This window comes from Pinus tabuliformis, chromosome X (assembly GCF_031772625.1).
Source record: "Pinus tabuliformis cultivar Carrire ecotype Pingquan chromosome X, CPIR1, whole genome shotgun sequence".
Classification (NCBI taxonomy): Eukaryota; Viridiplantae; Streptophyta; class Pinopsida; order Pinales; family Pinaceae; genus Pinus; species Pinus tabuliformis.
In genome coordinates, this window is record NC_142308.1 from 1,519,941,246 (window position 1) to 1,519,955,473 (window position 14,228).

At 38.5% G+C, this 14,228-nt stretch overlaps 1 protein-coding gene across 4 annotated transcripts in view; it reads right to left on the reverse strand.

Moving 5' to 3' along the window:
- The window catches only part of LOC149145831 (lysophospholipid acyltransferase LPEAT2-like), a 412,491-nt gene that overhangs the window by 319,369 nt on the left and 78,894 nt on the right, over nucleotides 1-14,228 (reverse strand). For all 4 annotated transcript variants that reach the window (XM_089449183.1, XM_089449181.1, XM_089449182.1 and 1 more), the window contains exons 4-5: nucleotides 8,025-8,188; nucleotides 7,858-7,921 (exon numbers count right to left, since the gene is read on the reverse strand). In XM_089449183.1, the coding sequence (XP_089305309.1) occupies nucleotides 7,858-7,921; nucleotides 8,025-8,188 (228 nt within the window). The remainder of the gene's footprint in view (nucleotides 1-7,857; nucleotides 7,922-8,024; nucleotides 8,189-14,228) is intronic.

Consider the following 14,228-nt stretch of genomic DNA (forward strand, 5'->3'; position numbering starts at 1 on the left):
TGTTCAAGGGGGCTCATTACTTGTTGTCAAAAGTATTAGAATATTTCGATTTAGTATTTAATGCTCATTCTTTTAGCTGTTGCTATTTGTATTCTTTTAGCAGTTTCTTAAGATGAAACTGATTGTTCCCATATTCTATATAGAAACCTGATGTTTCTATTATTGTAAATATCTCTGTATTATCATTGAGCTGTTTGCTCATTCCTAATCAATTCATTCAATATTCTTTTACATGCGTGTTTCGCACTGTTTTATGGTATCAGAGCACAGGTGTCTTTCGAAATAATTTTTCACTGTTTGAAAAATTTTGTTTCATTTCGAAATTGCACTTTAGGGATCTGGATTTTTCTGTTATCGTGGCCACATTCGAAATTTTTTTCTCTCCGAGGGTTAGCGTCTCCATTTACAAAGAACGCTTGTTCATGGTCTGATTGGTCTAAGATCTGAAAGCTATTGTTCGGCCCATGCTAGACGGTTTATCATTAGGTTTTCATCGCTGTTCTTGTATAGCATCGAATTGCAGGTTTCTTTCACAAGCGTGGAATCTCAAATTCAACCGCAGTAAATCAATTTGCGGGCTTCTGCGTCATTTTTTTTATCTGATAAGTGGAGCGGAATTTTCGACTGTGATATCGACTGTGACTGTCTCCTCCACCAGATATCGACTGTCACTGTGACTGTAATATCGACTGTGACTGGAGCGGAAACCGAAGTTGAAGAATCTGCGTCCAAAGCCGAAGCGTTTAAAGTCGAAGCTACAGTTAAACATTTTTTTACGCATTTTCCAAGTGACGGCATTCTCCAGTGACGAACCTTTGTGGCACCCTTCTGCATAAAATCGTGACCAATTTTCTTAACAAATCCTCAGACCCTCTGCTGCCATGCTCCATATCCACAACATTGTGTCATCTGCGTCATTCTTCTCGGCTAGGTGTGTCGAACTGTCGAGCAGTCGACTGTTATCTCCAGGCCGACAGAGGTCCGTCTTATTCACAGTCTTCACAGTCTTCACCACAAGTTACAGTAATCGGAAGCGGTAGCGGAAACCGAAGATTGAAGTGTTTACGTCACGTATTTTTGGCTCGTGTATTCCACAGATCGAGATCTGCCAGTGATTTAAGCCCCGCTTGTATCACGCGACGGGATTTTCCAGATTATAGTGACGGCATTGAAAATATTTGGCATTTTCACGTAAAAGGTATTTTCCAGATTCCTGTGTTTGCTTAGCAATTGGATCAAAGTTTATTGTGATTTCATTTGAAGCGATGGGACCAGAATAGCATCACGGTTTTTTTTTGAAGTGATTTTCACGAGTTCAGTCCACAGCTTAGGTTGTGGGGTCATTCTGCTGTGCTAATCGATCACGCAGAGCCTCTACAATTTATTCTTCTTCCTACTACTTGAGGTATAGAGGTTGCAGTCGTGGGCATCATTTTAAGAGTTGAAAGTGGAAAGCTGGCCGCTGGCTTGGTGCTGTGAGTACAAGGAAGTTTAGTACTTCTTAATTTTCTGAGTAATTTTCTGTGTGCAAGTAATTTTCTGTGTGCAAGCCTCTTTTGGTACAGTCATCTTGAAAGAAGTTTTTTAAGCAGGCAGCATTATCGGCTTACTATCAGTGGCTTTTCTAAGAACTGATATTTTAATTTCCGGCTTTTCTAAAAACTGATATTTGATTTCGAAATAATTTTTCATAGTTTGAAAAATTCAGTAGTTCATTTCGAAACTGCGCTCAGGGAGTTTTCTTGATCAGCTAGCTTCTTTGCATCCTAATCTCTTGAGTTCTTTCATTCCTTTCTAAGGTCGAGCCCTCTGTAAGCCAGGTAGCCTTCACTGAGTCTTAGCCCCGGCTTTGCTCACTGTGATAAAAGCTTACAGTCGTCTATCTCGATACAGAAATGGATCCTTCTCTGTCTTGTGAGATCTCCACAATTTATTGATTCTTCCTATCTAGTGTTTGTTTAAGAAAATTTGTGTTTCTTACAGTAAATCAGTCTTCTTTGGGAATCTTTTCATACTTATATCAGCATCTGTCAATTTCTGTCTGGATCAGCCTGCATCCTCGTTGAAATCCGTGCAGGATTTTTTGTATTTTTCCATATCTTGGGAAACGTGCAGATGGCTTCGCTAACCAATCTCATGTTGGAAGGCAGTCAGGAATATTCCGAGCAGACAAAATCTGCTTTTTACGCCTTTATGGCTAAAAGGTCGTCAGATCATGTACCGTCTTCTGCTTGGTATATTGACTCTGGTGCATCACGCCATTTCTCTCACAGGCGTGACTGGTTTATTGACTTCTCACCTTTCAGTGATTCCGTGGTATTTGGTGGAGGTGAAAAATACACAGTGGTTGGCAGAGGTACCGTTCAGATCCAGTCTAGTGGGCGCACACTCATCTTCTTGAATGTATACTATGTTCCTGGTATGGAAATTAATCTACTGTCTGTCAGCCAGATTATGAGGAATTCCCCTCAGCTTGATGTAGTGTTCAGTGCACACAAGTGTTCCATTATTGACAGAGAGACTAGTCTAACAATTGTTGTTGGCTTAGAGGACCATGGTCTATATAGGCTACTTGACACCGGTGACTCTCCAGAAGTGGCTCTAGCAGCACGTGTCTCTCCCATCAGTACTCTATGGCATCAGCGATATGGGCATCTAAATATGCAGTATCTCTCTCAGCTCTCTCGGGAGGGACTTGTGTCAGGATTACCTGATATTCAGACTCAGCAATTGGGGGTATGTGGCGCCTGTCAAGCAGGAAAGCAACATCGGTCCCCATTCAAGGATGGAGAATCTTGGCGAGCATCTAAGGTACTTCAGTTACTTCATGCTGATATTTGTGGTCCTATGAATACAACCTCTATCACTGCTTGCAAATATTTTTTACTCATTGTAGATGATTTCAGTAGAAAGATGTGGGTGTATTTTCTAAAAAATAAATCTGATGCACTTAGTACCTTTCAGAAGTTTAAAACCTTAGTTGAAAAAGAGTCGGGCTGTAACATCATGACTCTTAGGACCGACAATGGGGGGGGAATTTTGTTCTTCAGCTTTTGCCAACTTCTGTGATATTCATGGCATCAAACGTCAGTTAACCACACCCTACACTCCTCAGCAGAACAGTGTTGTCGAGCGTCGCAATCGCACGGTTGTTGAAATGGCTCGTTCCATGTTACAACACAGGAGTGTTCCAAATAGATTCTGGGCTGAAGCAGTATTTACTGATGTTTACCTGCTTAACCGATCACCCACTCAGGCTGTTACAGGGAAGACTCCTGAAGAGGTTTGGTCTGGCCGTAAACCTAAGATCAGTCATCTCAAAGTATTTGGCTCAGTTGCATATGTTTGGATTCCAGCTGCTAAGCGCTCTAAGTTGGATTCCAAAAGCCAGAAACTCATGATGACAGGGTACAGTGATCATCACAAGGCCTATAGGCTGATAGATATAGCCACTGGTCGTCTTAGTTTCAGTCGGGATGTAGTATTTGATGAAGACAGAGGATTCTTTCAGTCTTCTTCTGAGCAATGTTCTGAGGATCAGCCTCACAGTGTTCTTCTTCCGGTCGGTCCACCTGATGGGAGGGATGATGTAGCATCAGTATTTGATAATACTCTATCTGAGCTTCCTCCAGAAAATAACCCTCCTCTTGCGGTCCCTATTGCTCTTGAGTCTTCTCCACCTCTTCCTGATATTGGTTCCTCTACTCCTGATATTGGTTCTTCTACTCTTCGGCCTAAATGGTGGGCTAAAACCATTGGTGATCTCCGAGATGATGAGCTCCTTGAAGGTAGAACTTCTAGACATAAGAACAGACAACAGTCTACAGTCAATTTTGCTCTTATGGCTAACCTACACAGTATTTTTGAGCCTGAAACCTATTCAGAGGCTAAGGGTACATCTGAGTGGGAACAGGCTATGGAAGCCGAATTCCAGAGTCTTCAGAAGAATCACACATGGACACTTTCTGATCTTCCTGCAGGGAAAAAGCCCATAGGCTGCAAATGGGTGTATAAAGTGAAATACAAAGCTGATGGAACCATAGACAAGTATAAAGCTCGGCTTGTGGCTCGAGGGTTCTCACAGAAGGAAGGCATAGACTATGAGGAAACTTTTGCTCCTACAGCCAAGATGAGTACCATAAGGCTTGTCCTTGCCCTAGCAGCTCAGTTCAATTGGAAAGTTCATCAGATGGATGTAAAAAGTGCTTTCCTAAATGGTGATCTCCAAGAAGAAGTCTACATGACGCAGCCTCCAGGATTCAAGGTTGTTGGTCAAGAACAGAAAGTGTGTCGGTTAGCTAAAGCAATCTATGGATTGAAACAAGCTCCTCGGGCTTGGTACATGAAAATTGATCAGTACCTGACAGATCAGGGTTTTCAGCGGAGCCCTTCTGATGCAAACCTGTACATCAAGCATACTGGTAATGATATCTTGTTTGTGGTTGTCTATGTGGATGATCTTATCATTACTGGCAGCTCTGCACATTTGATCCATGGGATCAAACAAGATTTATGCAGAACTTTTGAGATGACAGACTTGGGAATTCTTCATTACTGTCTGGGGGTTGAAGTTTGGCAGACTGAAAATCAGATCTTTCTCTCTCAGTCCAAGTATGCAAAAAATCTTGTGGACAGGTTCAGAATGCAGGATTGCAAACCGGCCACGACTCCTATGGAACCAGGGCTCAAACTTTCAGCTCAGTCATCATCTCCTCTTGTGGATGAAACTTTATTCAGGCAATTAGTGGGCAGTCTCATCTATCTTACTGCTACCAGACCTGACATCAGTTTTGCAGTGAGCTACATTTCCCGCTTCATGTCAGCTCCTAAAGCTGATCATTGGAACGCAGCAAAGCGTGTGCTACGATATGTGCGTGGCACTTCTGATTATGGCCTACTATACACTCGAAGTTCCAATCCTATACTCAGTGGTTACACTGATTCTGACTGGGCCGGTTCGGTTGATGACCGTAAATCTACAGCTGGGTATGTGTTTAATCTAGGATCCGGTGCTGTTACTTGGACTAGTAAGAAGCAACAGGCAGTGGCTCTCTCCTCAACAGAAGCAGAATATCGGGGAGCAGTTAAGGCATCATGTGAGGCAGTTTGGCTTCGACGTATGCTGGCAGATATGCATGTTTCTCAGACCGGACCTACTTCTTTGTTTTGTGATAATCAGGGAGTGCTCAAACTTGCCAAGAATCCAGTGTTTCATGAACGAACAAAGCATGTGGAAACTCATTGCCACTACATTCGCCAGCTTGTTGAAGACGGCTCAGTTCAGTTGAAATATGTTCCCACAACAGAGCAGCCCGCCGACATTTTCACCAAGCCTCTTGGTCCTGATAAATTTGTAAAATTCCGAGGGTCTATTGGTGTTGTAAATAGAATGAGCATTAAGGGAGGGTATTAGAATATTTCGATTTAGTATTTAATGCTCATTCTTTTAGCTGTTGCTATTTGTATTCTTTTAGCAGTTTCTTAAGATGAAACTGATTGTTCCCATATTCTATATAGAAACCTGATGTTTCTATTATTGTAAATATCTCTGTATTATCATTGAGCTGTTTGCTCATTCCTAATCAATTCATTCAATATTCTTTTACATGCGTGTTTCGCACTGTTTTAAAAAGAAATCATTTTTTGTTCAGGTTTTGGAACAACGATAGCTTTTGCTTCTTTTGTACTGAGTGGAGTTCCCTCTTTGACCTATATTGATTTGGTAAACATTTTAAATTGTCTTCAAAACTTCATACACTCAAATCTGTAAATTGCTTTGAATAAACCACCTTGTTCTCACTTTGATAGTCACATATCAATGGTCGTATTGTGAGTAGCTAATATACGGTTCCTTAGACTTGACTTCCTCTTGCCTTAGGAATCCTTGAAGCTACTAGGGAAGCTTCCCTTGTGTAGGAATCATCCTTCACTAAAAAGTGTGATTTCCTAGGTGATAGTGGTAACACTTCCATGTTACAATTATCTTAGTGCCTTGTGACAGGCTTTGCATTAAGGTGTTAGATTTTGTAATGACAGGAGTCTAGTAGGAGTGATATGGCAACATAGTGCTGAAGCTTAAAGGGGATGTGATGCTTAAAGTAGTCTAGCAGAATTTAAAGAATTGCTCAGGCACAAAGGTGAGACTGAAACAGGGAGTTGATGAAGGGGAGGAAAAAAAGGCATTTCAATTGTATGAAGAATCAAGATTGGCACAAACAACTTACAAATTTGGCAAATTCCTATTTATTATTATTAGAAAATATGGAAGATTATTACAATTTGGGGGAGGCCCCTGGCTTTATACTGCCCTGGGTGCCTCTTGGTGAATGGGTATGATCTTTGATCATGCCCTTTGCCTAATAACTACTTAACTAACTAATTTTTATATAACATTGCCTTCCTCCCAGAAAATGCTTTGTCCTCAAAGCATACGTAACGACGGATGTTGTTGACGAAATGCTTCAGTCTCCCAAGAAGCTTCTTCTTCTGGTAAGTCCTTCCACTTGATCAAGTATTCCTTGATTACACGAGATTGAAGCTTCTTTTATCTGGTGGATATGATACCTTCTTGATATCGTCGGAATGTCCGATAACCTTACTCTTGAGATTGACTAATTTTTGGTTGATATGATCAGAGTGGGTAGTAATCCTATTCTCAAGATCAATCAGTTTTTTGCTGAAATCGGTCATTGTCATCGACGACATTGAACGGGTTTGTGGGGGTGTATATTTGTCCGCCATCTTAACTTTCTTTCTTAATATGACTAAAAAAAAATTTAATATATAGTATTACTTAACTATATACTATATAGTTATATTAATATATATATATATAGTTATTTAAATATTAATTATTATATAGTTAGGAATACATAACAATTAATAACCAACTATATAATAATTAATGTATATGTATAGATTATATGCAACAGTTGAACCCAATAAAAAAAATCGAGTTAGCCATCATGGTGACTACCGAGGTCAATGCCCACCGAACAGGACATAACGTTCCAAACAGGTTCGATGCCCACCGGATGGGCGTCACTACCGATGTAATGAATTCTAGATTTAAGACATCTGTGGTTTATATCTTTTGACTTAGTTATCGGAGAATCCACAGTAAAAACCATTTTTCGTCAACGTTTGAAACGTTGACAAAAATGGTTTTCACTGTGGATTCTCCGGTTACTAAGTCAAAAGATGTAATGAATTACTGAGTGGTCAACAAGAATAGAATGCAGCAACCGGTTGTCTGGACCTAGACGTGGTGCGTACGGCGGCAAGGGCACAGGTAGTGGCACAGGAATGTCGAGGTGGCAATCAAAAGAAATGGTGGGGAATTTTCAAGTGAACAATGAGAGGGATAGATAGACAAAAAACGTTGGGAGTAGGGAAAGATGGAAACAGTGGACTAGAACACGGGTGGTGACAATTTGACCGTGATTTTGCCGAAAGACCAATCAGCTCTGATACCAGATGGCACAAACAACTTACAAATTTGGAAAATTCCTATTTATTATTATTAGAAAAGATAGAAGATGATTACAATTTGGGGGAGGCCCCTGGCTTTACACTGCCCTAAGTGCCTCTTGGTGAAGGGGCATGATATTTGATCATGCCCTTTGCCTAATAACTACTAAACTAACTAATTTTTATATAACAAAGATCAAATATTTTGGAGTGGTAGGGCAAAGAAATATACATGTAGATTAGAGAAGATCAACAATTTTCTCTGAATTATTGGTAATATAGCACACTGGATAAATGAAAAGTTCAAATTATGTTCACAAATAAAGGATGTACTTACAAATTTCACAACTTAATGAATAAAAAGAATGAAAATAAAATGTGACTTACCTCCATAAAATTGTGAAATTGAGTGAGCATACGAAATATGAGCTTTGATAAAGAGATTTTGCCCCTGGATAAAAAGTGTAAAATCTCAAAAGGATCCTTACTCCAGACAAAATAAAGTGTCCATTGCTAACAATGATAAGAAAAATACAGAATTTTAACATTCTTACCAAGATGGATCAAAGTGTACATGAGGATAGCGAATTACAACTGGTTGAACCGGAAAACCAGGGACAAAAGCCCCAGTCTGAAAAGATATAAGTGCCCTTCCATTGGTAGTTGTCCCTTCTGGAAATAACATCACACGTGGAAAATCATTGCATGAAGCCTTTCTCTGCATTTAAATCTAACACAAATCAATAAGCTGTTGTCAATGTGAATAGTAGAACATAGAATTTATCATATTAACTTAGAAGTTGAATATATAAGTAATAAAGATGCAATAACAAAAAAAAAGAAACTAGAAATTAATTCCCACTCGATATAATGGTTGCAATGCCAGCAATGCAATAACACAAAACAAAATTAGAAAATTAATTCCCAATTTACATAATGGTTGCCATGCCAGCAATGCAATAACACAAAACAAAATTAGAAAATTAATTCCCACTTTACATAATGGTTGCCATGCCAGCAATGCAATAACACAAAACAAAATTAGAAAATTAATTCCCACTTTACATAATGGTTTCCATGCCAGCAATGCAATAACAAAAAAACTAGAAATTAATTCCCACTTTATGTAATGGTTGCCATGTCAGCAATGTCACATCCACATCTCAAGCAATTCATACCAAAAATAAAATATAGGTGATTAGTTGAGTAGATCCAATGCATGCAACCTTGATAAAATAAGACATTTAAACAGTTTTCATGAACTGCAATTAGTTATAACTTATGATAAGGTTCCATATATTACGAGCACTAAAAGATAATTTGTCTATTGTCTGCCTTGTTACAACTTGATCTCTCACCTTGGGTGCAAACCCTTTACGTGGTGAAAAGATAAATGGAACACAGAAGAGTCACCAGTCACCTTAGCACCCTCTTGCACCACTATGGGATGAGTTGTAATCATCACAAAGGTATAACTACTGAATACAGGGAATTATAAGAGTTATGAATCTGTTAGTGTGTTGATTTTTACTTGAGAAGTATGTGTTGAATTTTGTAGCTATGGTCGGTCTTCATATTAATATTTTTAGCCCTTGATGCATATGTAATGATAAACATGAGGCATGTTCTTCATGACCTTGTCAAAAGAGATAATATATGACATGTTCTTCATGTGGGTTTTTAGAAGAGAAAAATTGTGAATTTTAAATTTTAAATTTTGGTCCTAAGATGACCTAGCCGGCCCCTCCTACAAGACAAGTTGGCCCAGCATCTAGAAGCACCCCTCTGGCCCACAAAGACTACATATACTCCATTGGTTCTACTCCACAAGCACACATTGGATCTTACATAAGAAGCATATCTCTCTTCATCCAAGAAAAGGAAACAAGCAAGAAGATGATCGAAGTTATACAGCTATTGAACGAACTCTATCCCCTTCTTATCTGACCTCGCACGTGTGGCATTTCTGTTCAGCTGACTACACATGTGTGACAGAATTTCAAGGCATCTTTGGAGCAGCATGTCCGAGTTTCTCTGATACAGGAATAGGCGGAAATTTGGCCCTAGCAGATCAGACCAGATTGAGTTTAATGGGCAGAAATTTGATTTGACAAATGGGCAGGTTGACCAGGTTTGACCTAGGCTATGCTGCTGGTCAGTTTGACCTCGCATTTCACTAGATGTATCTCTATTGAACTTAATGATTTCTCTATGGAAAAGGCTGTTGGGTTTTCCCCATGTGGGTTTTCCCAGGGTAAATGCTTGTGTCTCTTGTTTGGCTGACTCTTTATGATTCTACTGTTCTGCCATTGAAGATATTTTGTGCAATTACTTTATGATGAATATGAATGAAAGAAAGATTAAATTAAGAAATCATAAGATGTAATTATCAGTATAGAATACCTATGAAAAGTCAACATGGGATCAGAGCTATGGTAGAAGAGCAGCCTTCAAGCTATCCTCTAGAGCTTGCTCTATTATAACCCTAGAAGTCAAGAAGGAAATCACAAAAGAAGGCCAAGATTGCCATCTTGTCTGAAGAAACTCTTCACTCTTCTCTGCCATGTCAATAATGAAATCTATTGTGAAAGAAGTCCCAGTTCAATATCACAGATTGCAAGATATCAGAGATACGTCCGTGCCTTTGGTCAAGAAGAAGTCCGAAGCCCTAAGCCTCAGTCCATCTATTAAAGGACCAAAGACCTCAAGATCTGAAGAAACCAAAATAAAGCTGTCTGGAAAATAAGGTACGTCACAAAAGTTGATTTCAGGGAGGCTGAGATTATCTGAGATTAGGGATCAGTCTGAATTGCCTCAGTAGGCTGAAAAGAAGCCTCAGTCTGGTCTCAGAAAGGCCAAAAAGGCCTCAGGATGCCCTCAAGAAGGCCAAAAAGTTTCGGCATGACATTCAGACCAAAAAGCCTCAGATGCAAGGTCATATAGAAATGCATTTTTGTCTTTGAATCATACCACAATGAAATCTCTGTGCAAGCATGGGAAGAAGAACAAAATTGTTGTTACAATGATTCTAGAAAGGCTGAAGTCATTTCCAGAAACCAAGTCCCTTAAATTCTTGTGGAGCCGAGCTGGTGTCACTTTGGAGGAAGCACCCAGAAGAATTCTGAAAATATCTGTGTCTGAAGATAAGCCAACAAAGTCATCTCTTGTGCATAAGGTCTACTTTTGATCCTTGGGTCATGGAAGAGACTGTACATGAAAGAAGGGATTGGACTGTCGTCTTAATTTGATGTGTTTCATGGACCTCGTTCCTCTTGTTATGGATACAATACATATCATCTAATCGGAAGGACGTTGGTTCCATGTCTTGTTTCCATGGAAAGCATATTACAGCAATGAGTTGTTATAAGACAAGTATGAGATCTGGAAATACAACCATATAAAGGGACCAGCAAAAGTTTGCCAAAGTGTGAAGTTTGATGCTTGGAATATAAGGTATGTTCTATCAATTTACTTACAATCTCGTTTGGGATCAAAAGTTTTCTTTGGCAACATACTTATAGACCTCAACTAGAGGAATTGACCACTTAAATGCTTGTTTGAAAAGTCTTGTATCAAAATTTTATTTGGAACTATTGATCCCTAGTTCAATTAAGTCAGGCTAAATCACAGTGTCCTTGAAGATTGAAAAATCTTTGTGAATTAGTCATGGGACTGTAAGGATTTCTTCAAGAAGCCTTTAAGGACAGCTATGATGATTAAAGGAGTCCCTTCACCCATACTAAGATACATTCAGTATCTTCAAGCATATGAAAAGATTTCTGATATTTCAAATTACAACATCATAATTTGGACAAGATAAGGCCAGTACTAAACGTTGAATGAACCTGTGTTCCTCCTCAAAGATGTTGCATTGTATCAGAAGCAGAATGTTGAAGCTACAAGCTCTTAAATGTGTCATGGACTTTGCACTAAAATTATGGAAGATGCATTTCATATGCTAATGCTAAGGTATGACCTATGTTGTAAATATTTTATATGGATATTCATTACTCTGCACATCAAGACAGTAAGGAAAAGATCACTGTCATTAATATGTTTTTAAGAAAGCACACCTTGATGAAGGAAGTTCATTGGATATGACAAGCTTACAATGAAGAAGAATTCCTCTCGAGAAAGATGAGTGATTTGCAGGACTTGATGTGTCCTTATTACTACTGCTATGATAAAGGATAAGCTGTTGGGTTGAAAAGTCAAAAAAAATGTTTACCTAAGAATACATATTTGTGAAAGTATCATTGCAAGTAATGTTGAAGCAGTGACCAAGTATGCTCTCTTGAGAAAGATATCTCACAAAGCAGACTTTATTGGAGATACTTAATATCTGTTAAGTCTAATATAACCTTGAGTGAATGCTGAAGCATGAGGACCAAGTATGCTCTCTTGAGAAAGATATCTCACAAAGCAGACTTTATTGGAGATACTTAATATCTGTCTAAGTCTAATATAACCTTGAGTGTTTGCTGAAGCATGAGGACTCCACAGTGTTTGGACCAAGGTAGGTTGCTTGGGAGCGGGAGTGGAAGCGGGGAGCGGGAGTGGAAGCGGCGAGCAGGAGCGACAGCAAGAGTGGGGAGTGACAATTTCAAAAGCTCCCGGTTCACGAGCGAATTTTTATATAATATATATTTTTATATATTTTGATGCATGTGTGTCAACAAAAGCATGTAGAAAGATGACTTAGACATAAAAAGCATAAAAACGTGGATTGAACCATATAACATCAATCATCTAGAAGTTATAATCTTCATCAACCACGTCCACAAGTTAGTAACATACAACATATCGAGTCTCATGATTCGTCAATCTTAAAGTTTCAAGCTTTCAAAATTTGATATATAACATTTATCATCATTGATATCTAAAGTTGTAACTTGTAATTGTAACCATTACCATTACCAAATAACCAAACGATAACAAAGAATATCTAACATGAAATGAAATGTTTCAACTTTCACGAAGCATCATATTCATAATTCATTACCAATGAGTTATAATTGACAACTTCAAACTTCAAACTTAAATTGTATTTATTGTTTACAAAAAATATCATAATAAATATGAAAGAGTCAAGAGCTATAAAAACTACTAGAAACTAGAAAAGACAAGTAAATCTATTATCTATTGCTAATGCTTGGGCCTCTTGCCGCCACGAGAAATGTCTAATTTCTGAGAAAGCATGTAGAATGATGAATTAGTTATAAAAAGCATAAAAACATGGATTAAACCATATAGCATCAATCATCTAGTAGTTACAATCTTCATCAACCATAGGTCCACAAGTTAAAAGTTTTGATTTATATAGCATGTAAGGATGCACATAACCAAAATAACATCGAGTGCAATCCATCTCTGAACCAAAAATAAATCAACAAACAGGCTCTAGATGGCCTCTATCATGCTACAACAAATACCTACATATCATCAAAATCATTGCCTATCTTGGGATCATTTTCATTAATATCACACTCTAAGCATTAACATAAGATAGAAAAAAGCGTAGCATATCAAGTCAAGATTTTGTTTGAGTGTTATGTACATTTTCAGTAGGGTCATGATAGAGGAGTTCAACGAACAATGTCACTAACATCAAGGTACATAGAGGGATTGGTGCTCTTGATTAAATACGAGTTCCATATCGTAGTACATGACAAAATCCAATGGAAACATTGCAATCCCCCCAATCCTGAAATCTTGAAAAACGGATAGGTCTGTTGGATTTTGAGTGAGATCTAAAATTCTACTTTCTCCATATGAAATTCAATGATGTCAGAACCACTCTCAAACATCCAGAGTCATTTCATGGTAATGTTAAAATTTAATTAAAAGGATGAAAATAAAGGATAAAGGAGAATGTCACTTTCCTTTAAGAATTTAACATTACCATGAATTACACATCAATACTAAGGGCATAGGCTTGATCATTAGGCTGCCCCACTCAAAACTTTTTTGTTTCTTTGAAAAAAATTGTGTTTGGAACGTGTTTGCAAAAAGAATTGCGAAAAAAGTCAAGGAGCGTAATTTTTTTTAGGGAGCGCGCGAGAGAATTTCGGGAGCGCGCTCCCGGGGTCACTCCAGATGCACTCTTGCAGGGAGCGCACTTCGAGAGCAAATATGAGGGGGGTGCCGCTACCTCGCAACCCTAGTTTGGACATTTGGACCTGGGTTTGCAAAGTCTATTGGACTTGCAAAAAGGTGTAAAAAGAATTTTCATAAAATTAGGGTTTGTAAACCCTAGATTAACCTTGAAGGATAATGAAGCCCTAGGGTTTGGAGATAAAACACTAGAGCTAGACCTAGATAGACGTTTCCGCTTAAAGGAGAAACCCTAGCTCATATAAGTAAGGATGATATCATGTTGATGATAAGAATGAGGTAGATAAATTTGCAAGATGGATGCAAAAAGGCCAAGATAAAGAGGGAGCTAACATTTCCCTATAATCCTCAAAAAGATGAATATCTTATTTCTCTCTTCCTTGATTATTATTGTTGTTGTTGTTTTACTATTAGTTAACCTCTTGCCATTGTTTCTTTTGTTGGGTTGTAATTGTTCTTCCATTGCCTCCTAGTGAGGATTGCAGGAATGTAGTAAAGGTTGCCAAGGCTCTGTTAGTTTTTGGTAGCATCGCAAGTGCTCTAGCCTTGAAAATTGGTGGAGAGGCTAAGGCACATGAGTTCTAAAGAACCCAGAAACCATTTGGTGAAATCCCACCCGGATTGTATTTTATTAAAATAATTAA